This window comes from Podarcis muralis, chromosome 7, assembly GCF_964188315.1.
Source record: "Podarcis muralis chromosome 7, rPodMur119.hap1.1, whole genome shotgun sequence".
In the NCBI taxonomy this organism is placed as follows: domain Eukaryota; kingdom Metazoa; phylum Chordata; class Lepidosauria; order Squamata; family Lacertidae; genus Podarcis; species Podarcis muralis.
Genome location: NC_135661.1, coordinates 24,954,138 through 24,964,572, shown reverse-complemented (window position 1 = coordinate 24,964,572; position 10,435 = coordinate 24,954,138). Strand labels below are relative to the sequence as shown.

General features: G+C 46.6%; 1 protein-coding gene across 4 annotated transcripts; it reads right to left on the bottom strand.

Moving 5' to 3' along the window:
• Positions 1-260: 260 nt before the first annotated feature.
• UBIAD1 (UbiA prenyltransferase domain containing 1) lies at positions 261-9,221 on the bottom strand. Of its 4 annotated transcripts, none has more exons than XM_028740650.2 (3): positions 9,068-9,221; positions 4,499-5,063; positions 261-2,865 (listed from the first exon to the last, which is right to left on the bottom strand). In XM_028740650.2, exons 2-3 carry the CDS (start codon positions 5,019-5,021, stop codon positions 2,378-2,380), a joined length of 1,011 nt encoding a protein of 336 aa, XP_028596483.1. In that variant the 5' UTR covers positions 5,022-5,063; positions 9,068-9,221; the 3' UTR covers positions 261-2,377. The 4 variants fall into 4 exon arrangements, with proteins under 4 accessions (XP_028596483.1, XP_028596485.1, XP_028596482.1 ...); XM_028740652.2 differs by having other exon boundaries at positions 8,987-9,209; XM_028740649.2 differs by lacking the exon at positions 9,068-9,221 and adding an exon at positions 8,777-8,980.
• Positions 9,222-10,435: the final 1,214 nt, after the last annotated feature.

Here is a 10,435-nt window from a genome sequence, read left to right as displayed (position 1 = left end):
ATAACACTCCAGAAATTTTTGCAGCCTGGTTTTTAAGGGGCCGTTTCTCCACCAGAGAGCACAAAAGAAAAAGGGACCCTGGTTCTCTTTTTTAGGACAGTTTGTGATCCACCCTCAATACAAAACCGGTTGCCGTTTCAAGCCTCATCACCTGGATACACGGCAAAACAGCCAGATTTGCCCTTTCTGCTCACCTTTCAAGCTTTCTGGCAAACAACATTTTTCTTAGGCCACAGGACGCCCAGTCTATGGCTTTCAAGTAAGATAAAAGTTTTGCTTTATTTTTCAAGAACAAACTCTTCCCAGGAAACAAACAGGAACGAGGGGAGGAAGATCTTTCGGGGACCCTATCCCCAAGAGGCCCAACCTACTGACCACCCCCACCAACCTCAATAGGCTCAGCACATCACTAAAATTAGAAACAGCAGGTTGTCCAACCGTCAACACCCGGGCTTCCAAGCGCCGCTGTCGCCACCACTGGTCCCTTGAGCTTTTTGGCAGTGGTTAAAGTGGGGTACCTGTTAAATAAGGAGGATGCCTATTACAAAACCATATGGAGGATTTAATAAACATCATTAAGATCCAAAGGGTAGATCCGTCTTGGCACCCATCTCGAGAGAAAATGAACCAAGGATTTCTGTGTCATGGCCTCTTGTCAGTCCTCTGGAAGTCCTTCCGATGAGAGGCCTGGCAGAGCTTCACCTACAGGGATGTTAAGAGGATGGAGAAGCCACTTCTTTCTTGGTTCAGGCTGTGCATTTAAACATTGGTTTTCTATGCCGTTATATGCTTAATCGGCCTTCCCCAAACAGTTCTGAATCCAAACTGTTACTGAATTCCAACTAGGGCTGGGCGATATATTGATATATCATCCAAAACCAGTTTGAAGTCCATATTGTGCGATCCGTTTCATAAATTTTGACCTGGCAATATATCGTGAATCATGATGTGTGTGTGCTATGTAAAAACCAGTGTGGGAAAACTGTGAAGCCAGCCAATGCCTTTACATAGCTCCATCCTTATTTCAGACATTGTGATATATCAGTATATTGCAATGTTTAGCTGGTGATATGACGCTGAAAACCAGATATCGCCAAAAATAATTTGGAGTAAAAATGATATGCAGCTGAAAAGAAAATTTAAGGAACCAGGGGTGGGGGGAGAGGGAAGTCACGGGATTCGGAGAATCCCATTTTATGGATTTGATATTGTTTTTGTGTATATTTTTCTTTGTATTTCTTTTTGTATTTGTTATTGTGCGTTTTTTATTTTTGTTATTTTTGTTGAAAATTATATGTGTGTATGTGTGTCTGTAAGAGAGAGAGAGAGAGAGAGAGAGAGAGAGAGAGAGAGAGAGGGAGGGAGGGAGGGAGGGAGGGAGGACCAGATACTGCCCAGCCCGAATTCCAACTTGCTGGGCTGATAAGAGTTGGGAGTCCAACAGTTTTTGGACTGTCACTTGCCCTTACTGCCCTCTAGCTACCTCCTGACGTGTCTCTACCACGCCAATACCTCCACCATAACTCAGCGTTCTTTTAATGCAGTAATGGGCAACCTGTTGATGACCTGATGCTGATGGACCACAACTCCCACCATCAATTGGACCACACTGGCTGGGGCTGATGGGAGTTGCAGTTGAGCGACATTTGGGCACCTGCTTGGCAAAGGCTGCCTATCCTTCAGGGTTCCTTGAATTCCTTGCTCAGCTTACTTTCAATTTCAACTAGCTCTGCAAAGTATGGCACATCCTTCCCTAGAAAGCTGGACAGTTTCTTTAAACATTTATTTTCCAACTTTTTGGGAGTGGTGGGAGAACAAACGAAACATTGGGGGTTAAGCTTTAATATCTCTTTTCATCCCCCCCCCCCCCCACTTAAAAGAAAACACTTTTGCAGCATCTTTACAGAGGGATCCCATGAGCAGGACTGCTGCAACTCCAGGTCACGGCCTGGCCACCTAAACCATTAAGACAAAAAAATTAAAAAGCTCAACTGAGAGAACTCTAATTCTTGTTCTCCGAGAAAAATAACCCCACAAGCACTGCCCAGGCAGCGGAGGCTGGTGCCCACCGATACAGGTGTGGCAGAAGGCAGAGAGGCCCCCAAGAAGGTGGGGCCAGAGAGAACGACAGGTAGAACCAGCCAATCCCAGCTTTGCCCCCATCCTCCTCCTCTTCCTCCAGACTGAGTTCTATAACGGCAATACTGAGACTAAGGAGGAGGAGGAAGCCGATAGCCAGGACCACCACCCTGGACTGGATGCAAGCCGGAGTTGGTGGGGCAGCAGCCCCTCTCGCCTCGACCTCCACTGCACCCAGTTCTCAAGGGAAAATCCAGAGTTTCCAGCCACAGTCACCTCCATAGAACTTGCCCCCCCACTAGAGCTTTGGAAGGGCCCCCGGGGGCGCCGAGAGGATGGCGAAGACGTAGAAGAGTCCCAGCAAGAGGTTGAGCTTGGCTGTCCTTTGGGGGAGCTTGACGAAGCTCTGGCTGCGGAACTGCCTCTCCAGGGAGAAGGCCATGGGGATTGTGAGGAGCGGGAGGGCCATCGTGATGGTGTAGCGGGTAGCCAGGACACAGAAGACCAGGTAGGGCAGGAAGAGGAGGGCGTTGTACAGGAAGTAGGAGCACGTCGGCCCAATGAGGATGGCCAGGGTGACGATGCCGGCCTGCCGGTCCGACTCCATGTCCCGGGTGTTGTTGCTGTGCAGAATGGCCTCGGTGCTCAGGGCCAGCGGGACGGCGTAGAGCAAGGGCGAGACCGACAGGTAGCCCACCTGCACAGCGTAGGCGAACATCACGGCCAGCGGCCCAAAGGTGATGAGGATCACCACGTCGCCCAGTGCCACGTACTTGAAGCCAATGCCTGCAGTCACGACAGAACAGAATGACAGAGGAGGCAGCGAAGGTGTAGCGGTTAGAGCGGCAGGCCGGGACCAGGGTTCGAATCCCCTCCCTTCTCCCCTCCCCATGCCATTAAGCTCTTTGGGTGAGCACAGGCCAGGCACTGCCTCTCTCAATGTAGCCTAACTCACAGAGTGGTTGTGGGGATTAAATGAGAAGAACCACATGCACCACCTTGAGCTCCTGGGGGGGGGGGGATATAAATGCAATAAATAATACTATCATAATGAGAGCCCGACAGGATCAGGGCGAAGGCCACCTGATCTCATGGTGGCCAACCAGGTGCTCCCATCGTGGGAATGCCACAAGCAAGACCCATGTGCAACAGTGCTCTCCCTGCTACTGATTCCTAGAAACTGTTGCTCGCAGGCCTGTGGCCTTCAATAGTGGAAGCAGAGCATAGCCGTTGTGGCTAGTGGGCACCGACAGACTTATCACCCATGAACTGAAGGCCAGGAGGGTGGAAGTTTTAAACCTACAAAAGACCTTCTGCGGCTTAGAGAGTCAGTTAACTCTTATGTAACAAACATACAAACAAACAAAAACACCACCCCACAATTACCATATATAAATGTTCCTTAGCAGCAAACCAGTTTGATATGCAGTTATGAAAGGAGGAATGGAAAAAAGAATTGGGGATCTCAATCACAACCGAGCAATTGTGTTAAGTTCTATAACAAGGGTGTCTCTGGACCTCAAATTAAGACTCCACTGCACTCATTTATGAAAGGATTAGACATCTAGCTGCTGGGGATGTAACAGGGATAATGCTTCTCTAAAACATATGTTTGCAAAATGCCCTGTATTGATAATTTTTTGGCAGAAGGCAACATAGATGATCAACTCGGCAAAAATCACAATGCAGGAAAAACTGTGAAGCCGATGCCTCTGCGTAACTCCATGCTTATTTCATCACAGTGATATACTGGTATCTCACCATGTTTAGCTGGTGGTATATCGCAATGCTGAAAACCAGTTATCGCCCAACCCTAAACCTAAATCACAGAATTCTGGTGCAGAACCCCTGTCGCCTCAGCTCCTGAACCTGGCTAGGGCTGGATGATATATTGATATATTGTCCAAAACCAGTTTGAAGTCCATATTGTGAAATCGGTTTCATAACTTTTTACCTGGCAATATATCACAAATTGTGGGTGTGGGTGCTATGCAAAAATCACATTGTGGGGAAAACTGTGAAGCCAGCCAATGCTTCTCTCGATTCCTGCAGCCACTGTTAACTCTGCCGGCTCAGCTCTCTCCTGCCTCATACATGGAGCAGCGAATCAAAAAGCAGATGCCAGCAAAAATCACGATGCAGGAAAAACCATGAAGCCAGCCAATGCTCCATCCTTATTTCAGACATTGTGATATATCAGTCTATCACTATGTTTAGCGTGTGATATATAACAATGTTGAAAACCCGATATTGCCCAGCTCTTCTTAAACAGCCTACACCTTACGTTTGGTATCCTTCAAAAGCTTTGGACTCTCACATACCAGGGATTTGGGAGCCCCACACACCTAGAGGGCCCCAGGTCGGGGAAAGATGCTCTGCAACAAGAAAAGGTCTGCACGTGTTGGTGAGGATTCCTTACCTCCAGTATAGAGAAAGGAGCTAGAGAGCCCTCCAAAGTAGATCAGGGCTAGATGCTCCAGCTTGAGGGTAGAGAGGCAATAGAGGCAGGCCGCAGATATGCAGCCGAGGGTGTACAAGAAGACCCCGAATCTGACCACGTCCTGGGGCTCCAATATCCGGTCCACCAGGGTCCGGTCGTCGCTCTTCTTGTGATCGATCCCCTTGGAGAAGTCGTAGTAGGTGTTCACGAGGTTCCCGGCCCCGTGGACAGCCAAGACGGTCACTGCGCTGCCGACCAGGAGCCCAGGGTCCAAAGTCCCCAGGGAACGGTAGGCGAGAGCGCTGCCTAGGGCCACCGGGGTGAGGGAAGCGCTGAAGCTCCAGGGGCGGAGGGCCAGGACATAAGAGGCGCACTTGTGCTGCCAGGTACTGGGCAGGCTCTTCGGGCTGCCCAGCAGCGCCGCCCCTTGATCTTCCGGCTCGCTCTCCTGGTTGTTTTCACTGACAATGTTGATCTTTTCCATCTCATCTTCCGCCTCCATTGTTCAAACAGGCTGATGCAACGCCAGGTGTCAGAAGTGAACCTGAAAAGGGGAAAGGAAGAAGAGAAATCTGTGTGGTGGTCCATTAAATCTGAGGAAAGCCTGCCCCTTACCCCTTTCACAATAGTCTTCTCCTCCTCTTTAGGGGAGTTATTTCCCTTGACAGAGAGAAGTGAGCACCTCTCTAGAACTGTGTAACACAGGGGTGGGGAGGCCTCAGGACCCAGGGAACTAATTTGTCCACTCCTCTCTGGCCCTCGGGGCTCTCTCCCCATCCCCAACATTTCCCATTTTAAAAAATGTAACTAAGTTGGACAAAGAGATCCGGCTTGAGATTTTGCAGAATGATCCAGCAACAGGCTGACTCACGATGCTGAATCAGGTCTTTATATTCCTTTTATGGGACTCCTATGACTTAGTTCAGCCATCTGATGCCCTTCGGATGCTTTTGGTTACTGGCTGGGATTATTATTATTTATTAAATCTGTATGCCGCCCTTCATCCGAAGACCACAGAGCGGTTCACAACACAAAATGGGACTGGTGGGAGTTGAAGTCCAAAATATCTGGAGGCTTGCAAGTTTATCTAATAAAATTTCAACAGATGCACCCCCCATACCCTGTCAAGGACATTGAATTACAGAATCATAGGACTGTAAAGTTGGAAAGGCCCCAAAGGGGCATCGACTCCAATCCCCTGCAACTCAGGGGCCATCTAACCTCTGTTTAAAAACCTCCAATGAAGGAGAGCCTGACACTTTCGAAGGTTTCAGGTTTGATTTAGTTTACTGATTAAAAGATTTTTCACAACAGCCATTGCTTAAACCACCCTCCAGCCATTTTTTAAAAAAATAATCCACATTTTCCACTGTGTTCCAACCGATTCAGAGAAGGCGAATGTTCTGCAATAGCACAGGTCACACTGGTCCCTGACAAAACCACATAGGACACGCCATAACAGAACATAAATATAGTCAAAAACACCCAAATTGAAACCAAGGAACAAAGCCTCCCTTCCCTTCGCCAGCATGGTGTAACCAAAAACATTTGGAGGACATCAAGCTGATGAAACTTGCCTTTAAAATGAACACTGAATTAAAGCACGGGGATTAATCAGGAGCGGACTGAAATAAAACAATGTGTGAAGGGCATTTGAAGCATTCCTTGCCCAACTTCCACCTGTCACCCTGCTGTTTTCCATGAAAGTCTGCCTTAAGCCTTTACATGTCAAGGAAAGCCCTGTGATCTGCAGGAGAGTTTCTGAGGTCTCTAAAATGTCAGAAGCCCACAATAATTCATAGCAGGCATTTCAGCAATAAGTTTTAAAGCAACACTTTTTAATGACCTCTCTTTAGTGGTTTTTGTATTGTTTTTAAACTTACTTTAAGTTATTTAAAAATGCATGATTGTAGAACTTACTGAGATTAATTTATTTATCTAATATTTTTACATACCCCCTTAACAACAAGACAGTCTCCAAGTGGTTTACAAAAATAACAAACAGAATATGTACTAGACAGATAAGTAATGAAAGCATCAACCAGCACTTCAGACAAGTTTGATCCGGAACTGGTTAAACATTCAAACCATATATTTATTAAAGGTGACTAACAGAAAAGACATTTTACACCCTTATGGCAATATGGAAGCTAGAACAGTTTGCCTGTTCAACATTCCTGTTTCGTTAACCCCTGTAATAAATACAAAAGCAAACCAAAAACAAGCAAACCAAAAACTGGATAAACACAATGTACTATAATAGACTTCTTCTTCTTTTTTGCTATTCTAAAGCTGTTTTAAACAGCTTTCAATATTGAACTCTGATGTTAAATGCTGGGTGCTAATAACAGCAATAACAATAATTATGCCAGTGTGGTTGCAGATTCAGACTATGACTTGGGTTCGAATCCCTATGATGAAGCTCAGAAATGTAGACCGTGGGCTCTCGTCCTAACCTACCTCACAGGGTTGTTGTGAGGATAAAATGGGAGAGGGGGAGGGGGGAAAGAAAGGTGGCATATAAATGTAATTGTTTTTGGCGTCTACCTGCCTCAAGAGATAATAGGGTCCGACTCTACAGTCGGTGGAGGGTGGGGAGTTAAGTCAAATCCCTGGGTGAAATGATCTCCCTGGCAGACCCATAGCTAAATCTGTGTGTGTGTGAGAGCCAGGGTTTTTTTTTGCCCCAAATGAAGCCTCCAGAGGGGCACCATTGAGGTGGGGGTACGCAATTGTGTGTGTGTGTGTGTGTGTGTGTGTGTGTGTGTGTGTGTGTGTGTCTCAAACTGGGTCTTTGAGTATGGTTCTGCCCCTGCTCTCCAGACAGAAAAATCTAAATATACAATCTGTTACTACATTGGGAAACAAAAGACGAGCTTCTCAAAGCCTCTATGACACACTGGGCAATAGATAAAGGACATAATATAGATTTAATCTCTGGGAAAAGCTTTGGAAGAGCGATCTGAAGTTTACAGTTTGTTATTCCTTGGAGGAGAACTACCTGAAAATGATTCACAGATGGTGTGTAACTCCGAGTGGGCTTGCTAAGATGTATAAGACTGAATCAGATAAGTGCTGGAGGTGCAATGAGACTGAGGGTATGTTCTGTCACATGTGGTGGATCGGTAAAAGGGTAAAAGAGTATTGGGAAATAATTTATAATGAATTGAAAAAAATGTTTAAAAGTTTAAAAGTTCCCAAAAACCCCAGAGTCCTTTCTGTTTGGGATAATTCTGACGGAAATTCCCAGGTGTCAAAAAAGGTTATTTATGTATGCCACTACGGCAGCCCGTGTTTTGTTAGCCCAAAAATGGAAAATGAGCAAAGTCCCAACTAAAAAAGAATAGCAACTTAAACTGATGGAATATGTGCAGCTTGCGGACCTAACATATAGAATAAGAGAACAAGAACATGCGTTTAAAAAAGACTGTAAAATGTTAATTGAATATATGGGGGGAAATGGTGTACATTGAAAATGTGGGCAGTATTAAGATAAATTCAACAGTGTAAATAAGTTTTGATGGATGTAATAATGGAATATTGAATGGTTTGGTTTATATGAAATATGCAGGGATTTATGTTATGCAAAATGTACCACGCAAAGAGAAGGGGGGAAGTCATTGACATTTTAAGGTTGTTTAAATGAATATTCTAAAATGCAAAACATAACATTTAATAGAAAAAAATGTGGAAAAAAATCAAAATACAGGATATATAAAAGTAACATATACAGTGGTACCTCAGGTTAAGTACTTAATTCGTTCCAGAGGTCCGTACTTAACCTGAAACTGTTCTTAACCTGAAGCACCACTTTAGCTAATGGGGCCTCCTGCTGCTGCTGTGCCGCGGGAGCCCAATTTCTGTTCTCATCCTGAAGCAAAGCTCTTAACCTGAGGTACTATTTCTGGGTTAGCGGAGTCTGTAACCTGAAGCGCCTGTAACCTGAAGCATCTGTAACCCAAGGTACCACTGTATAGCCAAACTGGGTCACTGAGTCTGGTTCTGCCCCTGCTCTCCAGAGAGAAAAATCAAAATACTGCACAGGATATATAAAAGTAACATATATAGCCAAACTGGGTCACTGAGTCTGGTTCTGCCCCTGCTCTCCAGAGAGAAAAATCGAAATACAGGATATATAAAAGTAACATATGTAGTCAAACTGGTTATTTTGAGCCCCTGCTTTCCAGATAGAGAAGTCAAAATGTAGGATATATAAAAGTAAGATATACATTACAACCAAGGGAATGAATTCCATACCGGTCACGCAAGCCCTACCCCGCCTTGTCCCCTTCTGCCGTCGGAGGAGGTGGAGAGACGCCGAAGCCCCGCTTGCCCGCCGCCTCCTCCTCCCGCGAGCCTTGAGGAAGCCGGGCCACTTCGAGCCCAGAAGAAAGGCGAGGCCCTCGGCCCGGCCCCACCCCAGTCTCCTGCCTCCGTGGGGCGGCAGCCTCCGCAGCAGCGTCCTACCCTGCAGGGGTGGTGGGGCGCAGGCGAAGTCCGGGCGGGAGGAAGCTGGAAGGGGGGAACCTCTCCCCGCTCAGGACTCACCCTGCGCCCAGAGAAGGCGACTCCCGAGCAGCCCCAGCTTCCCCGGCGCCTCCGCCGACTCCGGCTCGCCTCTGCCATCGGCGGGTCCGCTCCCTTCTCCTCGCCCCCGCCGACGGGCGCCCGAAGCGCGTGCGCTTCCGAAAGCGGCCCGGCCGGAAACAGGACTTCCTCGGAGTCAAAGGTTCCGACCCAGGGAGGCCGGCGAGCTGAACGCCCGCGTGTCGGGTGTCTGCTTGCTTGCTTATTTGGTTTTCCGGGGCGGGTTATTCACGCCAGATTCTTCCTGGAACCTGGCCTTTCATATATATATATATACACACACACCTATATATATACACACACACACACACACACACACACATATATATATATATACACACACACACACACTATATACACACATACATTATATATAATATATATATGCATGCATACATACTATATATATATATATACACACACACACACATACTATATATATATATATATATATATATATATATATATATATATACACACACACACACACACACACGTACATACATACTACATATATATATATATATACACACATGCACAACACACACATATATACCGGTACTCTCTACACATACACACTATATACCTCAAGTTACAGATGCTTCAGGTTGCGTTTTTTTGGGTTACGGACTCGCCGGAACCCGGAAGTACCGGAACGGGTTATGGCAGTCGCGCATGTGCAGAAGCACTAAATCGTGCTTTGCGCATGCGCAGAAGCGCCGAATCGCAACCGGCGTGTGGTTGCGAACGCTGCGGGTTGCGAACGCGCCTCCCGCACGGATCAAGTTCGCAACCCGAGGTATGACTGTACAGTGGTACCTTGGGTTACATACGCTTCAGGTTACATACGCTTCAGGTTACAGACTCCGCTAACCCAGAAATAGTGCTTCAGGTTAAGAACTTTGCTTCAGGATGAGAACAGAAATCGTGCTCCGGTGGTGCGGCAGCAGGTTAAGTATGGACCTCCGGAACGAATTAAGTACTTAACCCGAGGTACCACTGTACACCAAACTGAGTTTGTCTTCCTGGCTTCAGACTGCGTTTTCATGGACGACTGTGTGGCATTTGTAGTGGGGAGACACTGCACTTGTTCATATGTTGCAATGGCAAGGTGGTACAGCCCTGCCACAAGGGACTGTACCAGTTCAGTTGAAACTTAGGAGTCATTAAAAAAAATATTAAAAATTTCTTAGTTTGCAAAAATACTTGCATCGCCTCTTATTTCAAGTTGTGTTTTCTACATTCATTGTGAGGCATTGGCGTTGCATACAGTGTTAGGTTAGGAAGAAAAGAGGGGGAAAGAAGGGGAGGGGGGACTTAGGAGTCATT

Coding starts and splice junctions, on each gene's coding strand:
- UBIAD1 (XM_028740650.2), bottom strand. CDS start 5,021: ATGGAGGCGGAAGATGAGATGGAAAAGATCAACATTGTCAGTGAAAAC. Junction 2,866..4,498: donor CTCCTTTCTCTATACTGGAG/GTAAGGAATCCT, acceptor TCGTGACTGCAG/GCATTGGCTTCAAGTACGTG.